The sequence below is a fragment of the Poecile atricapillus genome, chromosome 25, assembly GCF_030490865.1.
Source record: "Poecile atricapillus isolate bPoeAtr1 chromosome 25, bPoeAtr1.hap1, whole genome shotgun sequence".
NCBI lineage: Eukaryota > Metazoa > Chordata > Aves > Passeriformes > Paridae > Poecile > Poecile atricapillus.
The window spans coordinates 1,014,883-1,042,619 of record NC_081273.1 but is presented as its reverse complement, the minus strand read 5'-3'; the positions used below and the strand labels follow the sequence as shown (position 1 = coordinate 1,042,619).

General features: G+C 49.6%; 1 protein-coding gene across 2 annotated transcripts in view; it reads left to right on the top strand.

The window, feature by feature from the left end:
- The window catches only part of FLI1 (Fli-1 proto-oncogene, ETS transcription factor), a 74,258-nt gene that overhangs the window by 25,359 nt on the left and 21,162 nt on the right, over window positions 1–27,737 (top strand). For both annotated transcript variants that reach the window (XM_058856954.1, XM_058856955.1), the window contains exons 2-4: window positions 9,391–9,599; window positions 20,554–20,708; window positions 24,272–24,475. In XM_058856954.1, the coding sequence (XP_058712937.1) occupies window positions 9,391–9,599; window positions 20,554–20,708; window positions 24,272–24,475 (568 nt within the window). The remainder of the gene's footprint in view (window positions 1–9,390; window positions 9,600–20,553; window positions 20,709–24,271; window positions 24,476–27,737) is intronic.

The window sequence follows — 27,737 nt, the reverse complement described above, 5'->3', positions numbered from 1 at the left end:
CTGTTTTCCTTGGATTGCCACGGGCAGGCTTGTTCACAAAATCTCTGCTTTTGCTATAGGCGTAGGCAGAAACAATCCTGTCCCTGGAGCCACAGGGGCTGGGCTCTGTGCACAAGGAAAACACAAATCCGTGCCCTCCCAGCAGGGTGGCAGCGCTCAGCTCCAGTGCCAGGCTCAGGAGAGCAGCTGGGGTGTGGGTCAGGAGCCAGCAGAGGCTGGATTGCTGCACAAGAGCACCTGAGTGTGCCCAGGGGCAGGGAAATACAAACCTGGGCCAATCACGAGATTTAAACCTGATATTTGAGAGGGATTTAAGGCACTGTGGCTCCCAGCACCTGTAAATGGGAGTGTGATTTGTGTGACTTCAGGCTCCTTGGGAATCTCTCCCTCAGGACCTTTCCATCCTGGTCAGATCCATTTGTCTGGTGGACAGGCAGAGATCAGACTCCCTGTGCTGGATCAGGAGCATCCATGTGCTCCTTGGGGAACAAAGTTCCTGGGAATCCTGGACCACCACCCCCTTCCTCTTATCTCTGGGCCCCGTGTGATGCAGACCCAGCCCAAGTAACCTGCTCTGGGCTCAGACCCCAAGTTCACACTCTGGATGTCTTGGGCACCCAGACCCTGAGCTCAGATTTAACCCAAACCTGGCTCAGGGCACAAATAGACTCAAGCCCTCACTCTGGAAAACCCAGGCCACATGTGGTTTAGGATTCAGCTGCAGAACTGTGCTGGGCTTGTGTTTGCCCCCTCGAGAGTGTCCAGACCTTGACTATGCACTGTAGATGTCAGTGATGGATTATTCCTCATATTTCCTTTCAGCTGAGCCTTCCTGTGGCTGAGCATTCCCTCAAGAAGTGCTGAGGTGCTGCAGGCTCCTCTCCCAGGGAGCAATGCAGGCTGTGCTTGCTCCTGGAGATGCTGCTGGGATCCTTTCATGCTGTTGTTTTTCCTCAGTCTGGGATAAGTCATCTTGGGCTAAAGGAGCTTGTTTTGTTCTCTGCAGATGGAAACAAAACAGCCCCCGATGGCCATTTCCTGATGGGCTTCCTGCGATTGTGCAGGGAATGGTGTCAGGGAACAAAACAGGATACGGCAGTGGGCTTGTGAATGTAACGGGGACAATGGTATCAAAGTGGAATAAAAATAATGAATGGGCACTGCTGGAGCCTTGAGTCACAACCTGAAATATTTGTGTGTCCCAAAGCTGCCGCCTCCCGCCTCTTGAATTCCTGGGAGAACGCTCTTTTTACAGTTTCCAGCGCTTTGGCAGTAGGAACCAAAAGAGAAAAGGTTCTGTGGTTTGCACCTATTCCTTCGTCCTTTCAAGACTGCTTTCTGTCCTTTTCCAGGGCAGCCTAAGAGTAGGCCCAGAGATGGGACAAACCTTCTCTCATGGCAGACCTCCAGTGGTTTTGGGTTTCTCCATTTGTTATTTTCCTTTCTAGGGCAAATCCTTTATATTGAAAAGCCTCAATTTATCTCTACATGTTGGAAACAAAAACAGCAGGATTGTCACAGTCTCAGTTTCTGACACCAGTTAAAATACCCCCCAGAAGCTCTGAGGGACAAGGTGCCACCATTGCAATGCAGATGCAGCTCAAAGTGAGCTCAGCTTTCCTCACACAAAGTGCTGGGTCAGTCTGCAAAGTCCTGATGGAATATCTGCCACTGGGAAGAGCCTCTGGCAGCACATCAAGGCAAGGGGCCGGGCACTGGGTGCTCCAGGACAGAGCTGAGGTCAGCACAGCATTTCTGCATTTGTGCTCCAGGATTCTTGGGGTTTGTCAGCAAGCCAGACTCTGAAACCATCTTGCAGTTTCCCTCCCAGTTTCTTCAGCAGAGACGACCATAAAAATGCTACAATAATATTTACCAAAGGGTGCATGTTCACAGTTAGGCCCATGTGTCTCTGTTTACAAACACATCTGCTCAGAGCAAAGCAATTATTTTAAAAGCATGAGGGAAAAAAGAAATTAAATGAAAAGAAAGGTGAGCTGGAGCTGGGTGGATTTGAGTGCTCAGCCCAGGGAAGCAATCACCCAACAGTGTCAGTCTCAGTGAGAAGGGGAAACAGCTTTGGAGGAGAAAGAGGAGTGGAGATGCAGACACAGGAAAGTGATTGAGAGGAGTGTTAATACCTGGCAAAGGCTGACTGATTTTCTGGGAACATGATACGGCTTGGAAAAGATCTTGTGAGATCATACAGTCCTCAGCCTGAGCAGGGTCAGGCTGGTTCATCCATAGAGGTGAATCCTTTTGTGTTCTGTGTGACTTCAGTCTCCTGGGAAAAGCTCCAGCTCAGGACTGTTCATCCCAGTCAGAGCCATTTTCTGGCTTTTATCAGATACCAGATTTCCAGCGATTCAGTAAAATTACCTGCCAAGATAAGAAACCTGGCCCAAGCCATGCCAAAGGTAAAGCTTCCAGCACTCAGGACAGGTTTCACACTGAACCCTCCTCTTGAATGTCTCATGTGTCCTGGTTGGCAGAAGCAGGCAGGGAACAGGAGGCAGGGAATTCTCTGGGAATGGCAGCCAGAAGCTGTGGTTTATCCCAATGGACACACACCTCATCCCAGTGTCAGTCCTAGCAGGGTGGGAAGCACTGGGGAAGGCAGGAGTGCTCAGGGAATTCCCTGTCCACAGGATGGGGGTGGGATGAGCCAGCTGGGGACTGACAGGGCTGTTCCCTGCTCCAGGCACAGCTGCTGCTGCTCCTGTTCCAAAGGAAGAGCTGGAGCACACTCCAGGATTTTGGGATGTAAATGATGGGGATGGGATGGTCCCCCCAGCCTCAGCTTTCACCACATTTACTTTCCAGAGGTCAAGGGGCCACAAAGATAATTTGGGCAGGTTCTTTTTAAATTCTACCTCCATTCCTGGGCCTGTGTTGAGACCTCAGAGAGGCTTTTCCTGTGGATTTCCCACAGTTCCAGGCCTGGTTTAAGCCTCCTTATCATTACTATTAATGCAACAACTTGCTGGGAAGGAGAAACTGTCACCTGGTTATTCCCAGTTGGCTGGAAACAAACCAAAATAGGCCCTGAAACCATTAATGAGTAGTCTAGACTGAGGAAAAAAAAGTCATTGGTCCAGATCCTATAAAAGTGTGCCTGAAGTAAAGTGCTTTTCTGAGAAGTGAAGTACAGAGGAATGATTTATATTTTTATCCTTTTTGAGTCTGCTTTTGGGGATCTTGAGATGAAAATAATAGAGCATTGATTTTAGCAGCCTTCTTTTACCCACTTGATACGAAATTTCATGGGAATAGTGAACATAAAAATAACCCCCAAAAGATAAAGACTTTTTGATTTTTTTTGTTCTGAGGAATTCTGCCAAATCATTTTGCTCCAATTTTGAGCTGCCTAATTTCAGCGTGGTTTTGGTGTTTTTCAGTGTTTTTGCTGTTTCTGCTGCTTTGTTTTTCCCTTACATGAGTTGCCATATTGTGGTTTCCCGTTTATTTGAATTATGAAGGAATTATGGAATATTTCAAGGCTGCCAAGCTACCCTTGGATGGAATAGCCTGGGTGGAAAGGGAAGGAAAGGGGAGGAAAGGGGAGGAAAGGCAGCCTGGGCTGAGTGGGTGGCTCTTTGTCCAAGTCACTGTCCTGCTCTGTGGCTCTGTGCAAGTCTCCAGTGCAGACTGGGGCAAAAACCTGCAGTGTGGGATGCCCTAAAATAATTAAATTAAACCCCTCCTTTATTCCCACAGAAATCCTCAGATCTGCAGAGACTTGGGCACAGTGTTAAAGGTTTGCTGCCTTCTTTACCCTGAGTGCTGCTGCAGCAGGAACAGGGGCTTGGAGTGACCTGGGACAGGGGAAGGTGTCCCTGTCCTTGGCAGGAGGCAGAATGGGATGAGCTTTAAGGTCCCTTCCAACCCAAACCATTCCATGGTTCTGTGACAGCAGCCTGCACCTTGTCCCATCCCTCCTGGGGCAGGGACAGCTCTGGGCAGGGATTCCAGCAGTTGGGATGTCCCAGGGCCAGCAGCAGCTGTGAGCAGCACTGTGGGACACTGGGCAGTGCTGCACGTGGGTACAAGGGGGAAGAACCATGCACCTTGCAAGTGACAGCTCTCATCCTGCTGGACTCACCAATGGATCTCCAGCTGCAGCCGGGAAAAGCTCCTAAGCAGGATTATGAAGGGCACAGGGGCACAAGATTGGATTGTGGTTGCTGGCAATCAAATGTTCATGGATTACAGTTTTCGAGGGGAATTTCTGGGGAGTCCCTGCCCCAATCCCACCCTGTAAGGAAGATGGAATAGCAGGAAAAAACTCAGGAAAAATGGTCTGGAAAAGTTGCAGAGGGAATTCTTAGTTTGATTAGGAGCAAGGGAAGAGTGGATATCTGAGAGTGTGTCCAAAGGATTCCTGTCTGTGTCCCAGAGGCAGCACTGGCGGGGGTCAGTGCCACACAGTGTGCACAGTACAGGGCAGCAGAGGAGGAACAAGGCCAGGAGAGGGGAATGATCCCTAAAGGTGATGCCAAAGATCAAGGGCAGGGATGAGAACACTCTCTCTTCCAATCCAGTGCCTGATCCCTCCTAAAAGTGCTGCCCCAAGACCAGCACAGCTCCTTTTTGAATTTCTTATTTGACTCATTTTCTTGTAAGTCTGATGTTATCTCTGTGCTCATATGAGATGCTGGCAGCAGAAATGTTGACTTGTAACACTGCAGTGCCAAAGTCATCTCTACTCCAGGGCTGCTCCTTGGTGCAAACCCTGGGCCGTATGTGAGACTGCTGACCTCCGATTTTGGTGTTTCATATCACCAGGTCTGGGCTCTTCAGGTCTATGTTGGCAACATTCTCTTTACAAAAATATTTCAGGAGTGATTTTCTCAAAGGACCAGGAGTGGTGAAATTTTGGGGAGGGGGGAAAAAGGAAAGAAAATCGCCACCCCTCTAGCAATGGAGTCATCTCTCCATGGCACAGTGTACAGTGGTTCAGGTACTTAGCACTGCCTTCTCTTCTAAGTCAGCCTTTGTGGAGGAGGATGAAGCTTTGATCTTTAGCAATGCCTTTTAAATGTGGTTATGGCCAGAAAAGTGAATGTAGAGAGCTAGAAGTTGATGTTCAGTGAAATCTCATTGTGCGTACATGGAATAACCTCAGTTATTGGGGACACCTGGGGTGACAGCACTGACTGCTCACCTCACCAGCCCTTGTTCCCCTGGCCTTTCTCCTTTCTCAGATGTCCTGTTCAGTTCATTAGCTAAGTGAAACATTTGCTAAAGTGTGTGTGTCATCTCCCTTTGCAAGGAGCTCAGGAAAACTTGTTTGAAGCACTGGTGGCTTGTCAGCCCTCCCAGAATCTCAGACTGGCTGTTCCTGCCCCCAAGGCCAAAGCCAAACTGTGCTTCCTGCTATGTCCCACTTGCACCTGGGACCTGGCTCAGGATGGCTCATCCAAATAAAGGCAAACCTGATAATTCACTCTCTTACAGCTGGAAACTGCTGTATAAATAAGAGCCCACCACAGATCCCTGCCTGAGGGATGCAGGAGCGTGTGCCAGCTCCTCGGGAGCCTGGTTTGTGGCAGTCACTGGTGGGCTGCCCTGGAGAGGCTGCCCAGGGAGCTGGATGTGCTGCGAGCTGCCACAGCCACATTTATGCCAGGAATGTGATTAAAACCTGGAAAAACTGAGGCCAGCCTATTCCCAGAGGCACTGTAACATAACATATATGGCATAGTAGCACACACAGCCCCTGTCTCAGCCTCAGGCTGGCCAGCCCAAGGCCACAGGCTGAGGCAGTGGCGTGGGGGGACTTGGCGGGCTGTGCCCTGTCTGGGCAGGCTGTGTTGGCACCTGGGACACCTTGGAGTGTTTTCCCAGTCTCCAAACACTGAGCAGCTCTCGATTCCAGGGGAGGGAAGCTCAGTATTCCATGGAGCTGCTGCTCTTTCCTCAGCCAAACCCCTCCTGAGCAGGCTGGGCCTTCAAAGGTGGGCCTGGCCAGCTTTGCCTGGAGAGCTGAGCCCCACAGCGAGCACAGGGAAGGTTGGGCACGTTCCCTGCAGCCTGGAGCCGAGCCCTGGCCCCTTCCAGGACAGCTAGCCTGAGTTCTGGGCAGCTCTGGCCTTTTGCAGGGGGTCTCCAGCCAGCAAAGGCTGCTTGCCCCCCGTGTTTTCCTGTGAGCAGTGGATGTGAGCACAGGGCTGAGCTGGTGGCAGCAGGGCTGGCTCAGTGCCACCCAACTTCCCTTGCATGTCACCAGCACCACTGTGCTGTGCTCCTGGAGCTGAGCAGGTGTCACCAGCCCTATCTCTCCTCATCTGCTGGGGTGGCTCAGCTCCCCTGGGGCTGAGCCCTCGTGCTGCCACCAGCTCGGGTTTAGCTCCAACCACTCCCGGCTCAGGAGCTGCCAAGAGCAGCTGAAGCATTTGGACTTCTTCTCCTGTTTTCAGGACTGAAACTGTTCCTGCAGAGCAAGGCAGAGCTCAGTCCCAGTGCCCCAGTGAGGTTACTGCTGTCCCAGTTAACACCAGTTGCATGCAGGCAGGTCTGAGCAGCCACTTGGTCTTTCAAGGAAGATCCTTATCTGAGGTTCTCTGCCACATATTCTGTGTCACAGAGCAGTGTGTGCTTGCTTGTGTACGTAAAGTTGTACTTGGTGCAGCCCCAACCACTGATCTTGGTCCAGGGTTATTCTGTGGAGTGTTGTTACGTTTGGGGGTTTTGGGGACAGTCAAAGAGATCCTTCCTTTCCAATTTCTTTACCACCAGAACCTTTCTTCAGAAGGAAAAGGCTTTAGGCAGAAAAAGCAGCCTGGAATTAAGAGAGCCTGACAAAGCCTGAATTCAGAAGAATCCCCCAACTGCTGCATAAGTCCTGCTGATTTGCCAGTAAAAATCTTGTGAGCAGCCTCTCACTCTGATTTTGTGGGATAACTGTCATTATAGGTATTTTCTCAGATATTGTTTCCCTCAAATACCCCAATTTTGTGTATGTTTTTTAGACTGGAAATCTCCAAACCCAAACATGCAGAATCTTTATCTGATGAATTTGCAGTGGTACTCATGTTTCTCTTGTCTCTGCCCAGCTGAGACAGGGTCTAGAGGGCCCTAAGCCAGTCCAGCAGCTCAGTGTGGGCTTCACCCACCACCTCAGGTAGGGAATCTGACACTTTCTGTACTGCAAGGAAGTAGAAATCTGCAGAAAATGTGTCATTTGGGAACCCCTGCCTGGGGTGAATCCTGACCTCAGAGAGTCAGAGGAGCAGCAACTCCTGATCTCTGATGGGAAGGCTTGCTCCCTTTGAAGACTGAACCATCTCTTGTTTTTGTACCTTCCTTCACAGGCAAACTTTGCAGCCTGGAGATAATGCCAGCCCTTTGAGGGGTTTCTGACACAATTCACACCAATCCATCCCAAGAACACGTTCCACTCCCTACCTTACTCTAAAGCTGAAAAAAGGAGGGGTATTTTAGAAAGGTTATGAAAGGAAAAGCAGCAGGAAAGGCTGAACACAGCGTGAGCTCCTTTCACCAACCACCACCAGGCAGTGTGGGGTAAAAACCCTCCTTTTTGCTGTTTAGTGCCTGTAACCAGTGTGAGAGGTTGACCACAAATTGCAGCAAATGCTGGAACTTCAGCAGGATTTATGCAGATGTTTGAGGGTTCCTCTGAATTCAAGCTTAGTCAGGTCCACTACAATTCTAGGCCACTTTGGGTTTGTTATGTGATCTGAGATCAGAGATAGAAAAGTGCTGATTTTTGTAGGCCTGACTGTCTCTAAGTGGGTTAACTTCAGGCTGAGGGGGATTTTTGTGTTTACCCAGCAGACTCTCAATTATTGATGTTTTTTATGACAATATCAGGAGCCTGGTGATATCTGATTTGTGTTTAGATTCTTGTGTCATTCCAGGAGCTGCACTTCGCTAAGCTTTCAGAATTTCTGTTTCCTTCCCTGGTTATGGAAGAATTTACAAAACGAACCTCTAAAACAACTACTGGGGGGCGGGGAGAGAGCAATAATCTATTATTTTTAGAAGCTCCCTGTTCAGGCTGTGCCCTGTGAACGTTAAGCACGGGGGCTGAGCACACACCAGGTTTCAGCTGTGTGTTCAGTGACTCTCTACAGCCCACACACCACTGCTGGATGACTTTTGAGCTCTAAGTGCCCAGAGTAGTTGAGTCTGTAGCTTTGTTTTGGAGTCTGCTCCATCAGCTCACATTTAAATGGGGGCTGCTTTCAGTGTAGGAGGTTCCTCCTTCGGTTTCTGCCCTGCCACTCATAAAGGCAGCTGTGTTGTGTGTGGTTAACTGAGCTCCCTCCAGAGCAGGCAGCCCTTGCCAGATGCACTTTGAGTCAGGCAGGGTTGTGCCAAAGCCATCAGGAGCCTGGCACTTCTTGCTTGGAAAACCCAAGCACATCCACACAAGGAAATTGATAGTCAGAACTTTTTGTCAATATTTGGAGTTTCAGCAAGGGGAGGGGGGGCAGAATAAAAAAAAAAAAGGATAAAAATTTCCTGTTTTTAAGCATTTCTAGAAATGCACAGTTGGGTAACACACCAACCCTTCATTTCCCACAAAATAAACAAAAAGTGTAAAGTAATGCTTTTTTTCCCCCACCACGAACACCCATAACTGTGACCTGCTCTGGCTGCTTCTCCTTCAGCAGCAACCTCAAAACACAAACAGCACACAAATCCTCCGGAAGGAGATGTAGAGACCTTCACGTGCCACTCCAGAGGTGTTCCTGCTGCACACCAGTTGGGTTTGGAGCAGCAGTGCAGCAGGTGGGCAGGTCACTCACTGGGACTGGGGCTGAAGCTGCTCACAGTGAGCATTGGGGTGCCCCAGCCCCTTGAGGTGCCACAGCCCCGTGAGGTGCCACAGCCCCTTGAGGTGACACAGCTCCATGAGGTGACAGCTCCATGAGGTGACACAGCTCCATGAGGTGACACAGCCCTGTGAGGTGACACAACCCTGTGAGGTGCCACAGCCCCTTGAGGTGCCACAGCCCCATGAGGTGCCACAGCACCATGAGGTGACAGCCCCATGAGGTGACAGCCCCAGCAGGTCCTGTGCTGTTTTCAGAGCTCCAGTGAACCCAAGTGCTGCTCCCACCTAAAGCCAGCAGTCAGCAAAGCAGAGCAGGGTGAGCCCTGGTTTGCATAGGGGTTCCTGGACCCCAAAGGCTCTGATTCCCCCTGGCAGGTGGAAATTGCAGCCAGCAAAGCAGAGCAGGGTGAGCCCTGGTTTGCATAGGGGTTCCTGGACCCCAGGACTCTGGTTCCCCTGGCAGGTGGCAATGGCAGCCAGCACGGGACAGCTGGGGGGCCCTGCAGGTGCTCCCCAGCTCAGAGGGAGAACCAGAGGGCAGTTCCTGCATTAATCAGGGCTCTGAGGGCTGTTCTGTCTCTCCCCAGGAGGCTCTGTCGGTGGTGAGCGACGACCAGTCCCTGTTTGACCCCACGTACGGCGCGGCCGCGCAGCTCCCCAAGGACATGACAGCCTCCGGCAGCCCCGACTTCGGGCAGCCCCACAAGATCAACCCCCCGCCCCCCCAGCAGGAGTGGATCAACCAGCCCATGAGGGTCAGTGTCAAACGGGAGTACGACCACATGAATGGATCCAGGTAAGGAAAGACCTTTTCCACACTTACAGTCTTAATCACGGAATCACAGAATATCCAGGCTGGGAGGGATCATTGAACCCAACTCCTGAATCCAAACCCCGAGTCCAAACAAAGGCAAAGCACACACTGTTCATTTGTGCTTTTGTCCTGCACATCAACAAACCTCTCTGTGCAGGACCATGTCCCACTCTCCTGCAATTCCTTCTTTTGGGACACATTTTTAACAGTCTGAGCACCCTGCTCGTGTGGTTCTGCAGGATGTGTCCCTCCCCTTCTCCATGAACACTCCACAGACTGGGCATGAAACTGTCAGGGCAGAGCTCATGCTGAAAATGCTGCTGTAAATCCCATATTTCACCTCTGGGTTCAGCACCCCATGGATGTGCCATGCTTCCAGGGGCTCACAGAAGGGAACATGCAGCAATAATTGAAGTTTCTGCCAGTGAAACACTGAAAGCTGCACTGCTGGGCTGCAAGGGCTTCACTGAAGGACACTTTTTATTTGTGCTCTACCAGGGCATAAGCAAACCTCTGGAAACGGAAAGGTTTTTGATGGAGAAGGGAGAAGGAGGAGACTGAGGTCCTTTATGGGAGTCTGCATGGTGAAACAAAACCAAAGACCTGTGCCCACCCTTTCTGAGTGGACAGAGGTGACACAGGGAATTCAAGAGTAATTGGAGGAGGGTTGTGAACCCCCACGGGGTGACTGGCCCCTGTCATTTGTACTTAAAAGTGAATCATTTCCCTGCTCAATGCAAAATTGAATGGCTTGAAAACATTTTGTTATAGCAGCTCAGGTAGCCCCTTTTAGAAACATTACTACAAGACCACAGCCTGGAAACAAATTTCACCTTCTTGAACATAATTTTTAAGTGTAAAAATTTCAATATTTTTTTCAATTTTAAATATAGATATTATATAGATACACTTTTTTTAGAAAAATCCTGTAAAGTTCACATTAATTTTAAATGTGATTTGAATTTTAAAGTCACAAACATTAACAGCATTTGTAGTGCTTCACAGGGTGAAACTCTCAAGGGTTTTTCTACTTTAGGGTGAGTTTAGCAGCACATTTTCCTGGTTTCTGAGAACACAGCAGAGTGCAGAGTTGGAAAGAGAAAGCAGCCTTGCACTTTCAGCCCTCTACAGAGAAATGATGCTGTTAAAGACATCAAACAGCAGCGTGTTGTTTTTTCCTCATGAGTGTACAGTAGATGCTGATTTTACTCTCAGATAAAGGCCTTTGTGGCAGTTGCTCTCTCGTGGGGATCATTTGCAGGCTGAACTCAATCTCACCTTGATTGTGCCTCAGTAGAATTTCTTGACTTCATCAAAACCACGTGGGTATTTATTTGCACTGCGTTTCCAGTCTCAGAATTGGGGTAAAACATGGGAAAATGAGTTATTTCCTGAAAAAGTATAACACAAAGAGAAGGGTGGATCTTGAAAGTACCTGGGGTTTTGATATTCATAGGGGTTACCGTTGGCTACCAAGGATAGTTTTCTTAGGGAAAGGAGGAAGGAGCCTTGGCAGCATTGCCAGGCTGCCCAAATCAGGAGGTGTCCCTGCCCATGGCAGGGGATGGAATGGGGTGGGATGGGATGGGATGGGATGGGATGGGATGGGATGAGCTTTAAGGTCCCTCCCAACCCAAACCATCCTGGGATTCTGATTGCTGCAGTTGCTCACACCCCCAGTGCCAGACCCACACACACAGAGAAGTTCCTCCCTTTCCACTCCTCTGTCCCAGGGAAATCTGGCAGGGAAAAGGAGGCCTCCCCATCCTCTGAGCTGCCATAAACCACATGAGTCTGTGCTCTGCAGGTCCTGTAAGCACAGGCTCTGTATCATTCTGAGTGTGTCTGTACTTGTATACCCAAATTATCTGAGTGTTCCAGGTGCTCTGGAATTAAATGTCCTGAGCTGTCCTCCCATGGTGATTCCTGTGTGCCCGTTTCCTCCTCTGCTCAGAAAATAAGGGAAATAGCTCTGCCTGGACAAACTGATTCATGAACAACTGTAGGACCCCTGGGAGCCATGGAAAAGGCCCTTGGAGTGTGTTGGTTCTGGGCAAAGAGGAAATCCTTCTTTACAGGCTTGCTCAAGACTCCAAGGTTCTTGGACACAAAATGTATGCTCAGTGTCCCTAAAGAGAGGAAACCCCCTGTCAGGAGAGAAGAAAAGGCTGCTGTGAATGTCAGGGCCATGCACTGCCAGAGCTCCCACCCTGCCTCTGGATAACTCCTTAGCATGGGAGCCCCAGGGTACCCAAGACAGGAGAACATTCCTGTGACTCCTCCATCCCCTCCTCCCTTCCCTGCATGTCCATCCCAGTCCCTGGGGATGGACTGGGCCACTCCAGTCACTCATTCCCCTGCCCATCAGCTCCTGGCCAACCCTGCACATGTGAGCAGCCAATCCCAACCCCAACCCCAACCCCAACCCCAACTCCAACCCCAATCCCAACCCCAACCCCAACCCCAACCCCAACCCCAACCCAACCCCAACCCCAACCCCAACCCCAATCCCAACCCCAACCCCAACCCCAACCCCAACCCCAACCCAACCCCAACCCCAACCCCAATCCCAACCCCAACCCCAACCCCAACCCCAACTCCAACCCCAACCCCAACCCCAACTCCAACTCCAACCCCAATCCCAACCCCAACCCAATCCCAACTCCAACCCCAACCCCAACCCCAACTCCAACTCCAACCCCAATCCCAACCCCAACCCCAACTCCAACCCCAACTCCAACCCCAACTCCAACCCAAATCCCAACCCCAACCCCAATCCCAACCCCAACTCCAACCCCAACCCCAACCCCAACCCTAACCCCAACCCCAACCCCAACCCAACCCCAACCCCAACCCCAACTCCAACCCCAACTCCAACCCCAACCCCAACTCCAACCCCAACCCCAACCCCAACCCAACTCCAACTCCAACCCCAACCCCAACCCCAACCCCAACCCCAACCCCAACCCCAACCCCAATCCAACCAACTCCAACCCCAACCCCAACCCCAACTCCAACCCCAACCCCAACCCCAACCCCAAACCCAACTCCAACCTCAACTCCAACCCCAACCCCAACTCCAGCCCCAACCCCAACCCCAACCCCAACTCCAACCCCAACCCCAACCCCAACCCCAACCTCAACTCCAACCCCAACCCCAACTCCAACCCCAACCCCAACCCCAACCCCAACCCCAACCCCAACCCCAACCCCAACCCCAACCCCAACCTCAACTCCAACCCCAACCCCAACTCCAACCTCAACTCCAATCCCAACCCCAACCCCAACCCAACCCCAATCCCAACCCCAACCCCAACCCCAACTCCAACCCCAACCCCAACCCCAACCCCAACCCCAACCCCAACCCCAACCCCAACCCCAACCCCAACCTCAACTCCAACCCCAACCCCAACTCCAACCCCAACCCCAACTCCAACCTCAACTCCAATCCCAACCCCAACCCCAACTCCAACCCCAATCCCAACCCCAACCCCAACCCCAACCCCAACTCCAACCCCAACCCCAACCCCAATCCCAACTCCAATCCCAACTCCAACCCCAATCCCAACCCCAACCCCAACCCCAACTCCAACCCCAACCCCAATCCCAATCCCAACCCCAACCCCAACCCCATTTAACTCCAGCTGCAGGCTGAACAACACCCAGTGCCCCCTGCCTCTGTCCCTGCCTCTCTTGTTCCTCAAGCATCCTTTCCCCGTGTTGCAGCTGCCTCTTGAGCAGGATCAGCCTGTGCTGTCACCTGGGCTGGGAATGCTGTCAGAGCTCTGGCAGGGACACAGCTCCAGGGACCAGAGCTGGGGACAGCAGGGACAGTGCCCAGCTTTTCTCTTTCTCTCAGAAACCAGAAGCAGGGCTGAAGGTGTGATGAGCTGGTTTGATCCTCAGCAGGGTGGGAGAAAGGTCTTTGAAGGACCTCTTCAAGGGCTAAACAACATGGAAAGCCCACTCAGCCTTCTACCCCATGCGAGGATCCCCTGGTTTACCCTCAAACTGGAAAGAATTTTTCCAGATAAGTGCATCCTAACTGTGTGTAGGAGATGCTCAGGCAGGGATCAGTGTTTTAGGGGAGAAGATGGAAATTCTGTATTATTGCAAGATTCAGATGTAGAAATTTCATTAACTCCTCTACTGTTATCAGAGCCTGAGACAGTTTATGGCCTCAGAATCTGCCCTTGTCCTCACAGACAGCACCTTGCTCAGAGCAAAACCCACTTAAAATTATATTTAAAAACCAAACCAAAATAAACAAAAATATCTTTCACATTTGAAATTTTACTGAATAAAATAGGATTATTTAGAGGAATGCTGGGTAAAGTTTAACCAAATTTACAACCAATGTTTATAATAGAGTTTTCCTTGTATTTTACATCAATTCCAAATGAACCAAGCAACAGGAATTCTAGATCTTGACTGCATTTACTGAGCTTCCCCAGATCTGCATTTGCAGGTAAACTCAGTGAGCGATTTTTAAGTAATATTACAAAATGATCTTCGAATGTGCAAGAAGGTTCTCCTGTGCTGCTGGATGTGGGCAGTCTTCCCTGGGCAGTCCCAGCTGTGGCACGGATTTTGTGGAGCTGAAATAATGAAGTCTGTGCTTTGGCAATGCTTTGGAGCCGCTCTGCAGAGCCATTGGGAGCAGCTGGGGCTATCCCTGGATCCCTGGGAGTGGCCAGGGCCAGGCTGGACAGGGCTTGGAGCATCCCGGGATAATGGAGGGGTCCCTGCCCATGGCAGGGGTGGGGCTGGATGGGCTTCCAGGCTCCTTCCAGTCCAAACCGCTCAGGGATTCTGTGATGCTTCTCTTGCTTCAGAACATGAAAATAACAGCAAGGTTGGGGTCCCCAAGGTGTTGGTGGCCTGGGGACGGTGGCAGAGCGAGCCAAAGGGACCTTGTGTGGTGTGTGCCGGGATGAGCTCCCCGCGGAGCAGCGTGTGAGCCCTCTAGTGGGATTTACCGGCTCCTTCTGCCCCAGCACCTCCCTCCTGTTCGCCTTTACCTGCATGGGACAAATAACCTCAATTTGCCATCCTTTCGGCATTCTGCAGCCTCTTTCAGCGGGAGTTTCCCTCCTCCCGAGGCATTCCTGAGAGCAGCACTGAAGCACAGGCAGATGCAAATTTGGAGATGACTGTTCCTTCTGTAAGAGGGGAACACAAGTAGAATCCCAGTGTCTGCTCTTCCTTCCTTCACTCAACAACAACAAATTTAAATGGGGCTCTACACTAAAAAGGAGCAAATTAAAAAAAAAAAAATAATAAAAAAAAGGAGGGGTGGAAGAAAGGAGGAATGAAAAGATAGGAAAAGGAGGAAATATTCCCCTGAGCTAGGTTCAGAAATTCCTGAAATCCATTATTTTGCTCTTTCGAGCAGAAGCCAAAGCTGATTCCTAGAGAGCCCTGGGACAGTGATTGTTTTATTTCCACACCTCTGGAGCCCAGGCTGGAGCTGTACAGAGGATTTACTGGTCACTGCCAGGCGAGCTGCTTGTCCATTTTGGCCAGTCTAGGAAAAACTTTCCCAAACACCAAACTCTTGGCATCTCCACAGAGAGCTGCTGGAACAAGGAGCCTCTGGACAGCGGGAATGAGTTCTGCTTCATGTTCCTTGGACATGCCACAGGGACTGTGCTCCAGAGAGCTGTTGCAGTCAGCTGTGTCCATTTACCTGTGCATCCACAACATTTCCTGCCAGAGCCTGAGCAAATCCAGCATGGAGAGCCACTGGAACATCTGGAGTCTCTGGGAAAATCAGGGATTGATCTGGCATCTGAAATGCCCTCAAATGATCAGGGAGTATTTCTATGAATCCCAGCCTGTCCATGGGTGATGCATGAGCTGAGGAAGGAGCAATATTCCATGAATACACCATCCACTGCTCACAGCTCCCTGCTCTCCTCTGACACTCTCGTTGTTCCCCAGGCTGAATCCTTCCCTGTGTGGCCACAGCTCCACTCCCCCCTTGCTGGGATAAATTCCTCATCTGGGGCAGGGGCTGCAGGGGTGACTCTGACCAGCAGAACTGTCTCAGTTCCCAAGAAAAGACTGTGTTTGGTAGGAAATGCTGGGTTCCAGAGGACACAAAGTTAAGGATTTTCTCACTTGCTGTCACTGAAGATTCCATGGTGTTTTCTCAGGGACAGCTCAGTTTCCTGCCCAGTTCAGTTTGGTTGATGCTATTTCCCATTGAGTATCCAACAGGGTTAGCTCTGGATGCAGCCATCCCAAAAACATCCCCGGAGGGAAGGGAGGCAGCTCTGCATCCACATGGACACGATCCTACCAGGTACCTGCAGCACATTCAGTGTCCTGCAGGATTAATGGGGTGCCTCCTCTGCCCACAGGGCCTGGTAGAGCACCTCAGTCCCTTAAATTTCTCTTCAGACCTTTCTGCCAGATGGTTCCTGTACTTGGCTGTCCAGGTTTGGCTTCTGAGACACAGAGCAAGGGATGGGCAGGGTCTGAACTGCCAGAACAGAATCTGTGATGTGAAAAATCATCACAAAAACACCGAGGGGATCTCACAGCCCCGGGGTTATTTTGCTTACTTCACTGAGGGTCATGTGGGTATGCACGATGTGAGCAGGGAGCACAACCAGCCAAGGACTCTGCTCTGTCCTGGTGCTCATTCCATGCCCACAGAAACATGGAGAGATCTTTAGAAGGTGTTGGTATTCAAGAGTGTGGATATCACAGAGTCACAGAATCCCTGAGAGGTTTGGGCTGGAAGGGACCTTAGACATCATCCAAATCCCAAACCCTGCTGTGGGCAGGGACACCTTCCCCTGCCCCAGGTTGCTCCAAACCAAGACTCATCCAGCCTGGCCTTGGGCACTTCCAGGGATCCAGGGGCAGCCCCAGCTGCTCTGGGCACCCTGTGCCAGGGCCTGCCCACCCTCACAGGGAACAATTCCCGCCCAATATCCCATCCAGCCCTGCCCTCTGGCACTGGGAGCCATTCCCTGTGTCCTGTCCCTCCATCCCTTGTCCCCAGTCCCTCTGCAGCTCTCCTGGAGCCCCTTTAGGCCCTGGCAGGGGCTCTGAGCTCTCCCTGGAGCCTTCTCCTCTCCAGGTGAGCACCCCCAGCTCTCCCAGCCTGGCTCCAGAGCAGAGGGGCTCCAGCCCTCAGAGCATCTCCATGATCTCCTCTGGATTTGCTCCAGCAGCTCCAGTGATCCACATCCTTCTTGTGTTAGAGGCCCCAGAGCTGGACTCAGCACTGCAGGTGGGGCCTGTGCTGGAACAGCTCCCCATGGAGCTGTTTGAGTGGAATATATGGAATTATTTGATCATAAATAGTGCATGTCCCATCTGCAGGGGCATTTTCCAGGGAAATTTAACTCCAGAGCACGATGGGAGAGAGAACCCTGGTGCCCAGGCAGGGCAGGAGAGGAGGATGGTCACTCACCAGGGACAGTGAGCCAAGAGCACAAGAGTCTGAGACCCTGGAGAACATTCTGAGACCCTGGAGGACAATGTGAGACCCTGGAGCACAGAGTCACATCTGGATCTCACTGTCACATCTGGATCTCACTGTCACACCTGGATCTCACTGTCACATCTGGATCTCACTGTCACATCTGGATCTCTCTGTCACATCTGGATCTCACTGTCACATCTGGATCTCACTGTCACACCTGGATCTCACTGTCACATCTGGATCTCACTGTCACATCTGGATCTCTCTGTCACATCTGGATCTTACTGACACATCTGGATCTCACTGTCACACCTGGATCTCACTGTCACACCTGGATCTCTCTGTCACATCTGGATCACCCTGTCACATCTGGATCACGCTGTCACACCTGGATCTCTCTGTCACATCTGGATCACTCTGTCACATCTGGATCTCTCTGTCACATCTGGATCTCACTGTCACATCTGGATCTCACTGTCACACCTGGATCTCTCTGTCACATCTGGATCACTCTGTCACATCTGGATCTCACTGTCACACCTGGATCTCACTGTCACACCTGGATCTCTCTGTCACATCTGGATCTCACTGTCACACCTGGATCTCTCTGTCACATCTGGATCACTCTGTCACACCTGGATCTCACTGTCACATCTGGATCAGTCTGTCACATCTGGATCTCACTGTCACATCTGGATCTCACTGTCACAGCTGGATGACTCTGTCACACCTGGATCTCTCTGTCACACCTGGATCTCACTGTCACACCTGGATCACTCTGTCACATCTGGATCTCACTGTCACATCTGGATCTCACTGTCACACCTGGATCTCTCTGTCACAGCTGGATCTCTCTGTCACACCTGGATCTCTCTGTCACACCTGGATCTCTCTGTCACACCTGGATCTCACTGTCACACCTGGATCTCTCTGTCACAGCTGGATCTCTCTGTCACATCTGGATCACTCTGTCACAGCTGGATCTCACTGTCACACCTGGATCTCACTGTCACACCTGGATCTCGCTGTCACACCTGGATCTCACTGTCACATCTGGATCTCTCTGTCACACCTGGATCCCGGATGCCCCCTGGCCCTGCCCAGCCCAGGCCGTGCCCAGCAGGACTCAGCTCTGGCTGTGTTCCCACCTGCCAGGGGCACTGGCTCAGGGAATCATTCACTGCTCCGTTCTCTGTGCAATCCCCGTGTCCTTGCAGCTCCTCAGCCTCTCCCCAGCCGCCTCAGGGACATTAAACCTTCAGCAGTTGCCTCTCTGAAGGCGGATTTTGGTTCCCTGCCTGGAAAAACAGTAGGCGAAATAGTAAAGCCTTAAATTCGAACATGTGTAAGTTATACATCTTATTTCCATTTTCCAGCAACATTCCCTTCGTCAGACATGAGGAAAAAATTACCGTCTGCCTTGGAATATCTCAGTGGAGCATTTATCTCCCAGCCATGATAACTGAATTTCAGGCACTTCTCCCTCCACCCCCAGTTCAGGTTAAGAGACAAATTTGTTTAGTGTCCTGCTTGGAATTCTTGCCAGCTGAGCTCAGAGGGTGGGATTTGTGCACTGTCACCGTTCTTACCCTGCAGGGAATGGTTTCCTGTCCTGATGGGACTCTTGTGGCTGGGTTCTTTTCCCCCTTGGACTGAGACTGATGAGAGAGAGGCGGCTTTCTCTTGTTCAGACTTGGTTGTTTAATCTTCTCTTATCCATATTACATATATACAGGGTACAAGGAGCTATGTGCACTAAGATGGGAAAGTGAAAAATGGATAACAAAGAACTTCTTCAAAGTCTTTTATATGTCCATTTATCCAATTAACAAATGCCAAGGAAATTATTTTTCTTAGTGACCCAGTGACCCAACACCTGTGTGCTGCACTGTGGCATACTTTATCCAATCACTTTCTACTACCCAAAAACCTCTAGAAGAAGAAGATGAAGAAGGAAGAAGAAGGAAGAAGAGACAACACCATAAATCCTCCATCTTGTCTTTTGCTTTTTAAGAGCTTAAATCTTTAACTTTTTCACCTAGTGACTTAAGAAAACTCTCTAATTTACACACGCACACTCCTAGTTTTTCTATGTAACTTTAACAATTGTTTCCATGGTGTTATGTGAAATTCAGTGAAATTTCTTGGGTGTCAGAGCCAGGTATCAGAGATCAGAGCACACTCTCTGTGCCTCTGGCTCCAGCAGTTCCCTCCCAAAGCTCTTGGCTTCTGGCAGAGGAGGAGGGTGGCTCTGGCATTGAAGCCTGGCTTTGCTCTGTGCAGAGGTTGTGCACTAATTCCCCCTTGGAAAGGTGAGAGCAAGGATGTTCCCTTCCCTGGAAGTCCTTCAAGATGGGATGTGCTGTGTGTGGCAGGCTCAGGGCTGGGGTTTGAAGGGACTAAAGGCAGGAGCTGCTCCTGCAGCTGGAGAAAAGCACAATCCCTGCTCTCTCTCTGGGATTTGGATGCTCCCAATTCTCCCAGAGCCTTCCCAAGGGCCTGCAGTAGGCCCGGCCTTAGCACGGCGCCTCCTGAGCTGCTGGATGTCCCCTCTTCATCACTCCAGCACCTCAGGAGTTAAACTGGGGCCAGAGACCTTTTCATACTGGTACTGAGGTCTGAAGTTCCTGACTCATGCCTGGGGCATCCCAGATTCCCAGATTTCCTCACCAGGTAATGAGCTGTGGCACTATTAATCAGAGAATAATAGAATAACAGAATAATAGAATAATTGAACAATAGAATAATTAAACAGGCTGTGTTGAAAGGGGCCCACAAGGATCACCAAGTCCTACTCCTGTCCCTCACAGGACACCCCAGCAATCCCACCATGTCCCTGAGCATTATCCAAATGCTCCTGGAGCTCTGGCAGGCTCCAAGAACAGACAAGTTCTGTCCTGTATAAATCAGACTCCGTGCTGCCATGGGTGTTCTCTGGGGACAGCCCTGTCACTTTGGGTGGGTGTTTTGGGTTCTTTGTTAATGCCATGAAAGGGCTGTTCCTGTGTCCCTGTGAGCTCTGCAGAAACACCTCAGAGCACCTGTGTGCCAGTGCCAGGCTCCACTGCAACACGAGGGGCGTTTGAGCAGCACAAAGGATGGAGCAGCCTGGCAGGGGCTCCCAGGAGCACCCAGGATTGCTGGAATGCATGGAGCAGGCAGCGATGAGCGAGTGGGGTGGAACCCACAGGCTGGTGTAATAGGCACCAGCTCCTTACCTGGCTTGGGAATGGAGGTATTTCAGAGCCACAGCACACGTTGTCTTGTCTGGAACTCATTCCCTTGGAGACTCCACCTGGTTGTGTTATCAGAGATCCCCTGTGTGACTTGTGCCCCACAGACCCCTTTGTGACCCCCAGGAACAGGTCAGGAACGGCTCCCAGATAAGGGAACTCCCCGAATGTCCCCCCTTGGGCCGTGTCCATGAGCCAGCCCTCCTGTGCTGCAGGGCTGAAGGGGCAGCAGTGCTGACCCAGCTTTCCCTTTGCCTTTCAGGGAGTCCCCCGTGGATTGCAGCGTGAGCAAGTGTGGGAAGCTGGTGGGAGCAGGGACCGAGTCCAACGCCATGAGCTACAGCACCTACATGGACGAGAAGAACGGGCCTCCCCCCAACATGACCACCAACGAGAGGAGAGTCATCGTCCCTGCAGGTACCACCACACGCTGGGGCAGCTTTCCTGCTCTGCCTGCAACAGCTCTTCCTTTAGTTTCTTTATCTGCTCCCACAGGAATTTTCTCTCTTACAAACCACGCTAAAAATAAGGAAAATATCAGAGTTTCTGGCTAGTGGGAATTCCCATGTCTGAGTGCATGATCTGAATCAGGATAGGCAGCAGATAATTGGTGCTTTTTCTTCTCTTTTTTTTAAATTTTCTTTTGAATTGTTTTTTCCTGGAATGAAGTGTTGTTTTGGTGTGCTGAACTAAATCCATCTCCTGTCATGTGTTAGAGGAGAATCTGCTTCCTGGGACACGCAGGGGATGATCAAAGAGGAATGAAGTGGGCCCAAGTTTTAACTCCCCTGGTGCTCTCAGGATCCAGCTGCACTTTCAAGTCACACTGATTGATTCAAAATGAGCTATTTTGTCTCCATTTTTTTTTTTGTTAGAAGTACAAACCCAGAAAAAAATATATTTTGCAGGAGCTATGTTATCCTTCCAAAAATTGTCACACAGAAACATTCCTGTCCAGCTTTGTTTGTGTTTGGTGTCCACAGCTGCTGCCTGGAGCTGACAGGATGCTCAGGATGCATTTGGACACTCAGGGTGAGAGCTGCTGTGGGGGGAACAGGTGAAGCCTGAACCTGCAGTGAGGAGCTGTTTCCCTGTGAAGTTTTTAAACAACATCCATATAAACAGTCAGGGCCAGGAATGTTCCAGCAAAGGAGCCGAGTGCTGGCCCCGTGCACATCTCAGAACTCGCCCAGCTCCGAGGGTTTCACCAGGGCAGGGAGGGCTGGAGCAGCAGACAGCACTGGCAGAAGGAAATGCACTCACAGAATTCAGCTCCTTTCTCAGAGTGTGGCTTGACCATGAACAGATGACAATTCCCAAGTGCTTGTTTGCCATTCAGGATGAAAAGGAAAAGCTTGAACTGAATGTAGTGAGGAGAAGCCAATAAAAGATTGATGGCAAATCATGAAGTCCCCTTTGAGCTGATGTTTGGGAAAGTGGCTGAGCTGCCTGGGGACAGCAGCACAGCCCTGCCCAGTGTCACCCTGCCTGGAGGGGTGGAGCTGGCACCAAGCACTCCCTGTGTTATTAAACATTCCTGTATTTATCCTGTACGTTTAAAAAAAACAAGGGTGAGCTAAAGTTTAGCATTGTTGAAATAGGAGAAATTACTTTTAGTGCTTCCAGTGGAAGAGAAGGTTTGGAATCTCCTCTTTGAAGGAAAGTCAAGAAAAGGACTTTCCTCCCATTATGACCATCCACAAATCAAACCCTTGAGATATTTGAAAGAGCAGAGATTTACCAGACTTTGGAAGACAATAATGAACATCATCCCAGATCTCTGGATGCAGGAGACAAGGCCCAAGTCATCCAAGAAAGGCATTTGGATATTTTAATTTAATCCAGAATGGAGATTTATAGCGCATTAGGGTGAAGATAAGTAAGAATAATGTCACATTAGGCTTATAATAGCAGTAATAATGAGCTCTAAGTCATGTTTCAAGAACGCAGATTTTCACACACCGTTCAATGTCCTTTACAGTGTTTAAAGGGAGGCCACAAATTCACTCTTCCCTCTAGATGTTGGTTTGTTTTCAAAACTCAAGACAAATAAGTCTCTCAATTAAAAAAAAAAAAAAAAAAAAGAATCTTCCCTTGAATACTTGCATTGTAAAATTTGCTGCCTTTTGCCAGTGCTTAGAAAGCAGAATTTCAATTAACTATTGCCAAAACCTGAAGGAAATCCATCTGTCGTTCCCAGAGCAGACTTGCAAAGGTGTGGGGTTGTAAATTCCATGTTCTGAATTGAGCTTTCAGCAGCCCAGGTTTTCTGGAGATTCAATGGGGAAAGGTCTCAGCTGTAATTTCAGTCCCCTTGGTCTCAGCTCCCTGTTTGGTGCCGTTATTCCAGGACTCAGGTGCCCAGGAATGCCAGGTGTGGGCACTTCCTGACCTTTTGTGCCCAGGGATGCCCTCAGCCCTCGTGCTCTGGGCTGAGGCATTGCTTTTTACTCCCTAAAATCCAGGCAGAGGCATTCCTTGTTCTGCCCAGAGCAGCCCCACAGCCCTGTGCATGTTCCTGATCCACAGATCAGGGCAGATCAGGTTCCTGATCCTGTCCTCAGATCCCGGGATCTGAGGTGGCTGAGGTTTCTCTCAGAGCTGGACCAGCTGTTTATGACACATCAGACATCTCCAAAGGTTAAACTTCTTTGCAATCCTCTCCAGCTGCAGCAGAACATGAATGTGCAGCTCAAATTTGGAAATGGGATACGTGGGGAGCAGCAGCACAGGAAACATCTGAAAATGCTGATATGCTCTGAAAATGACTCTGTCAGTGGTATTGTGGCACCAGCTCTTGCTGGGGCTCTCTGATCTAATGCCTTTTTCAGAATTCAAAGGCTGATTTCTTTTTTTAACCACTGGTGCAGCCACTCATCTCCACAGGGTCTGAGCTCCAGCCGGGCTCAGAGCATCTCTTACGTCACCAGCAGCAATAAAGATCCCACAGCTGGAGCTCTGCTGACAGTCAGGGATGCCCAGACAGCACAAAATCCACCCTGCCCTCACAGAGCTGGGTGGGTTCACACGAGAGGGGAGGTAGAATTGTGTGCCTGCCCCAGGGTGAATAACTCTGACTCACACCCAGGGCAAGCTGCTCTGTTTTAGCAACACTATTTTATTTTATTTTATTTTATTTCATTTTATTTTATTTTATTTTATTTTATTTTATTTTATTTTATTTTATTTTATTTTATTTTATTTTATTTTATTTTATTTTATTTTATTTTATTTTATTTTATTTTATTTTATGTCATTTTATGTCATTTTATGTCATTTTATGTCATTTTATGTCATTTTACTTTATTTCATTTTTATTTTATTTTTTATTTTATTTTTATTTTTATTTTTATTTTTTATTTTATTTTATTTTATGTTATTTTATTTCATTTCATTTCATTTTTATTTTATTTTTTATTTTATTTTTATTTTTATTTTTAATTTATTTTTATTTTTATTTTTATTTTTATTTTTATTTTATTTTTAATTTATTTTTATTTTTATTTTTAATTTATTTTGATTATTTGATAATTTTATTTTTATTTTATTTGATTTTTATTTTGTTGATTTGATTTGATTTGATTTGATTTGACTTGATTTGATTTTAGAGCCCCTTTGCTGCCCATGGACTCCCCCATGCTCAGGGTTCCTTGTGGCAGCTGTGGTGCTCCCCAGTGCCCACGGGGGACTGGCACAGCCCTGCTGGTACTGCACAGCCTTGCAGAGCCACAGCTGGGGCAGGAGCTCCCTCCAAAGCTTTCTTCCAGACAGAGAAGGGCAAATGCCAGCAGTGCTGTTCCCAGGCAGAGGAGGGAGCTTTGGGCAGGTGGGGACAGCCAGACCGTGCTGGGTTATCTGTGCTGAGCCCTGCTCCAGCCCATCCTGGCCAAGCGGGACCATCAGCCCCAGAGCTGGGGGTGGAGGGAGCTGCAGGGAGCCTGGAGGGGGATGTGAGCCCATGCTCTGCTCTCTCCTGCCAGATCCCACCCTCTGGACCCAGGAGCACGTGCGCCAGTGGCTGGAGTGGGCTATCAAGGAGTACGGCTTGATGGAGATCGACACCACCATCTTCCAGAACATGGACGGCAAGGAGCTCTGCAAGATGAACAAGGACGACTTCCTGCGCACCACCTCCCCCTACAACACAGAAATCCTGCTGTCTCACCTCAGTTACCTCAGGGAAAGTGAGTATTCCCTTCCCAGCCCTGTCCTGACATGCTGCTGGGATAAACTGCCCCAGTTTGTCCTGCTGTGGAACTCCCAGGGCTCTTCCTGCAGTGGAGGGAAAATGAACAGAGAAAGACAAGCAGAGAAAGCAAACAGGGAAAGGAGCAATAAAATTAGGTTGGAAAGTTCAGATGAACACAGATGGAGCTACTGGCGCTATCAGGGAGGTGAAGAACTGAGCAGGGCTCTGAAGGAGATAAGTCTTACAGATAACAACATCTGTGGCTATGTGATAAAAATACACATATTTACCATGGAGATTAAACCTGACATTAACTGATTTGTCTCAGGGAAATGATTCCATAGCTTTGCAGTTAGAGGGCTGTGCTCTCCCCATAAACAGGACCCACAACTGGCCAGGGCTGGAGATTTCCTGTGTTCTTGCAGATCTGTTTCTTCCAGGTTTGCTGGAGAGAGTTGGAAGCCCAAGAGTGATTCCCCATATGTAAATGTGCTAGAGCAGATGTTTTGCAAATGACCCAGGACTCTGAGAAAACGGTTGTGGAAACTTTTTGCTCCTTTCTGCCCTACACTTGAGTATGGGATGGAACCAATTCCCCTTTTCACTCTTTTAAGCCCCAAAGCCAGGAGCTGTGAGCAGTCTGGAAAAGCATTATCCCAGCACCCAAACAGGAATGATCACCTTAGGGATGGGACGTGCACCTGATGATCTGGGAGTCTCAGATTTCAGATTTTCCAAGACTTGTGTGCAATCATGATTGCATCCACAACATCCAATTGTCTCCACCTATAAATGGAGCTGAAAGCACTTCCTTTCCCCACAAAGGTGTGCTAAGGGTACTGGTGCTGTGATGAGCCAGAGAACTGGAGCTGGGCCCCACACACTCTGCTGGTTTTCCAAGTGACACAGCTTTTATAGGAGTATCATTATTTAAGCACTCCAAAATCAGCAGAATGTGCCATAAATCAAGGTGGAAGCACAGGGAGAGAAAGGAAAAAGTGTATTTTCTCCACTAGAAAATCCAATTGTGATGAAAAGGCAGCTGAAGATGTCTCCTCTGGCCAGAGGATACAGAATTTAGTTTCTTCAAAGTTGATCTCTCCCTGCCTATAATCAGTGGGAGTTTCACAGACTCCTGTGGCACAGGAGTTAAATCACAGATGGGTGCCTCTGGAAGCCCCACCTTTCTTTTCCTTGAGAAGTCAAGCCAACAAAAAACCAAAGTGTTGGATTTGAACAGTTTCTGACCCTTGTGACTGGACAATAAAATAATTTCCCATCCAAAATCATTGGCAAATTTAATTCTGTTTCACCAGCAAAGAGCTACTGGTCCACAGGAAGCTTTCAAAAGTTTGCCTGTGGAATTACACACTTTCCTGGGAAATGGGAAGGCAGTTCTGTGCAGCCAGCAGTGCTTTGGCCAAACCTGCTGACTGGGGCTGGGGAAATCAGGCACTTTGTAACCGGAAAGACTTCTAAATTCCCACAAGATAAAGATGCAAGTGAGGCACTTGAATCATCTTCTTGATAAGGCTTGAGAACTGATAGAGAGATGGAGTTGTAAGGGTTCAAAGCACAGAAAAAGGCTGAATTTGGAAAGCCTGGCAGGAGTGGAATTCCCTAGTTGGCATCTCCAGGATCATCCCCAGTGTTTGTGTCCCATTGTTTAGGATACAAAAACAGTATCAGAGGAATTGCATTGTTGATCTGATGGCATGAGCCTGAAAACCTGGGTTCAGTGGCCACCTTTGCCATCTGCTGCTGCCCATTTGCTCAGGAGCTCGATTCCACCCAGCCCAGGCACTGGATCACGCTGGTCTCCATGTCCTGCAAGGAAGCACCAAGGGATGCTGACACTCAGGACAGCAATCCCTGGGTCACAGCTTCCCTTTCAATAACTGAAATGAGGAGGTTTTGCTCTCTGTAAGGTAGCACCAGCCATCCTGCCTTCTCGCTGGGCCCTTCCATTGGGAGAGTGGATCTGTGGAGCAGGGACAGCCTCACACCCCCACAGCCCAGCACTGGAGCTCTGGTGCAGCTGCAGGATTTAAGTGCTGCTGCAATAATGAGCATCAAAATATCCTGTCCTTCCAGGCCAGTGCCTGCAGTGATTTCTGTGCTATTAAGCCAGTGCAAAACCCGAGGAACTTTGCTGGATTCAGGCAGATTACTCACTCCTTTTTCACGGGGAATGCAATCCCAGCCCATCCCCAGCTTTAGGATGATGAGTCTGTGTGTGCTGAGCCCCAGACGTGCTGTGAGTGCCGTGCTCATGAGAGCAGCTCCTGTCTGCTGGAGCTGGGCAGAGCATTCCTCTCCCTACAGCTGTTCCCAGCCCGAGGACAGGCTGCTCTGGGGAGTGCTGGGTGTCTCCCTTGTGGAGTAACACCTTCCAGAGGGGCTGATGGCTTTTCCAGGCCAGCTTCCAGTGGATGTTCAGTGCCGAGCCCAGAGCTCAGTGCCATGCAGACAGAGGCTCTTATTTTCATGAGTTTTCCCCTTTTGGAAGGGTGTTTGTCCCACAGATACTCAGTTCTGCTGCTGCTCAGGGTAGGGAAGAGGTTATGGCCACAAGCACAGGAGGATTTGGGGGAATTGCAAACCTACAATTGCAAACCTCTACCCAGGCCCTCTAAAGGTGTTTGTGCTCTCGGGATGTGAAGCTGGATATGTGGTGATTCATGAATCCTCAACTTTGGGGTTTATTTTCCAAAAAACAAAGCTGATCTGAACTTTCTGAGCTGCTTGCTCACCTGACAAAGAGACCTGCTGAAACTGAGCTTTCCCAGAAGCTTTTCAACATTTTACACTCCTGGTCAGGGTGAAAATTCCTTAAAGCTGCCTATGAAGTACATTATTTTGGCACATCTGAGTCCAGATTGAAAAAATAAACCAGCAACATCTGCATGACCTCAACAAAAGCTCAGTCTCAGCTTTAGCAATGGAAGGTTGAAGGTGAGCTGTGTAATGCAGTTGAGAGTAACCCAAACTCATCCCCCAGCACCTTTAGTCTCTGGCTTAGGCCTGGATCAGAATGGTGCAGTTGTTTCCTGTTGCCACAAGCCACTGAAGCTGGCAGGAATTCCAGCATCTCTGATCCTCGGGAGATTTCAGAGTGCAGAGCCCAGTCCTGCAGCACTCTCTATCCTTTGGAGCCTCCCAAAACACCCCAGTGGCTTTTTTAGGGAACTCTCCATCCACCCCCTCATACAATCATCTTTCTTTGCATGTTTCTTTCAGTTCCCTCTCTAAAATTG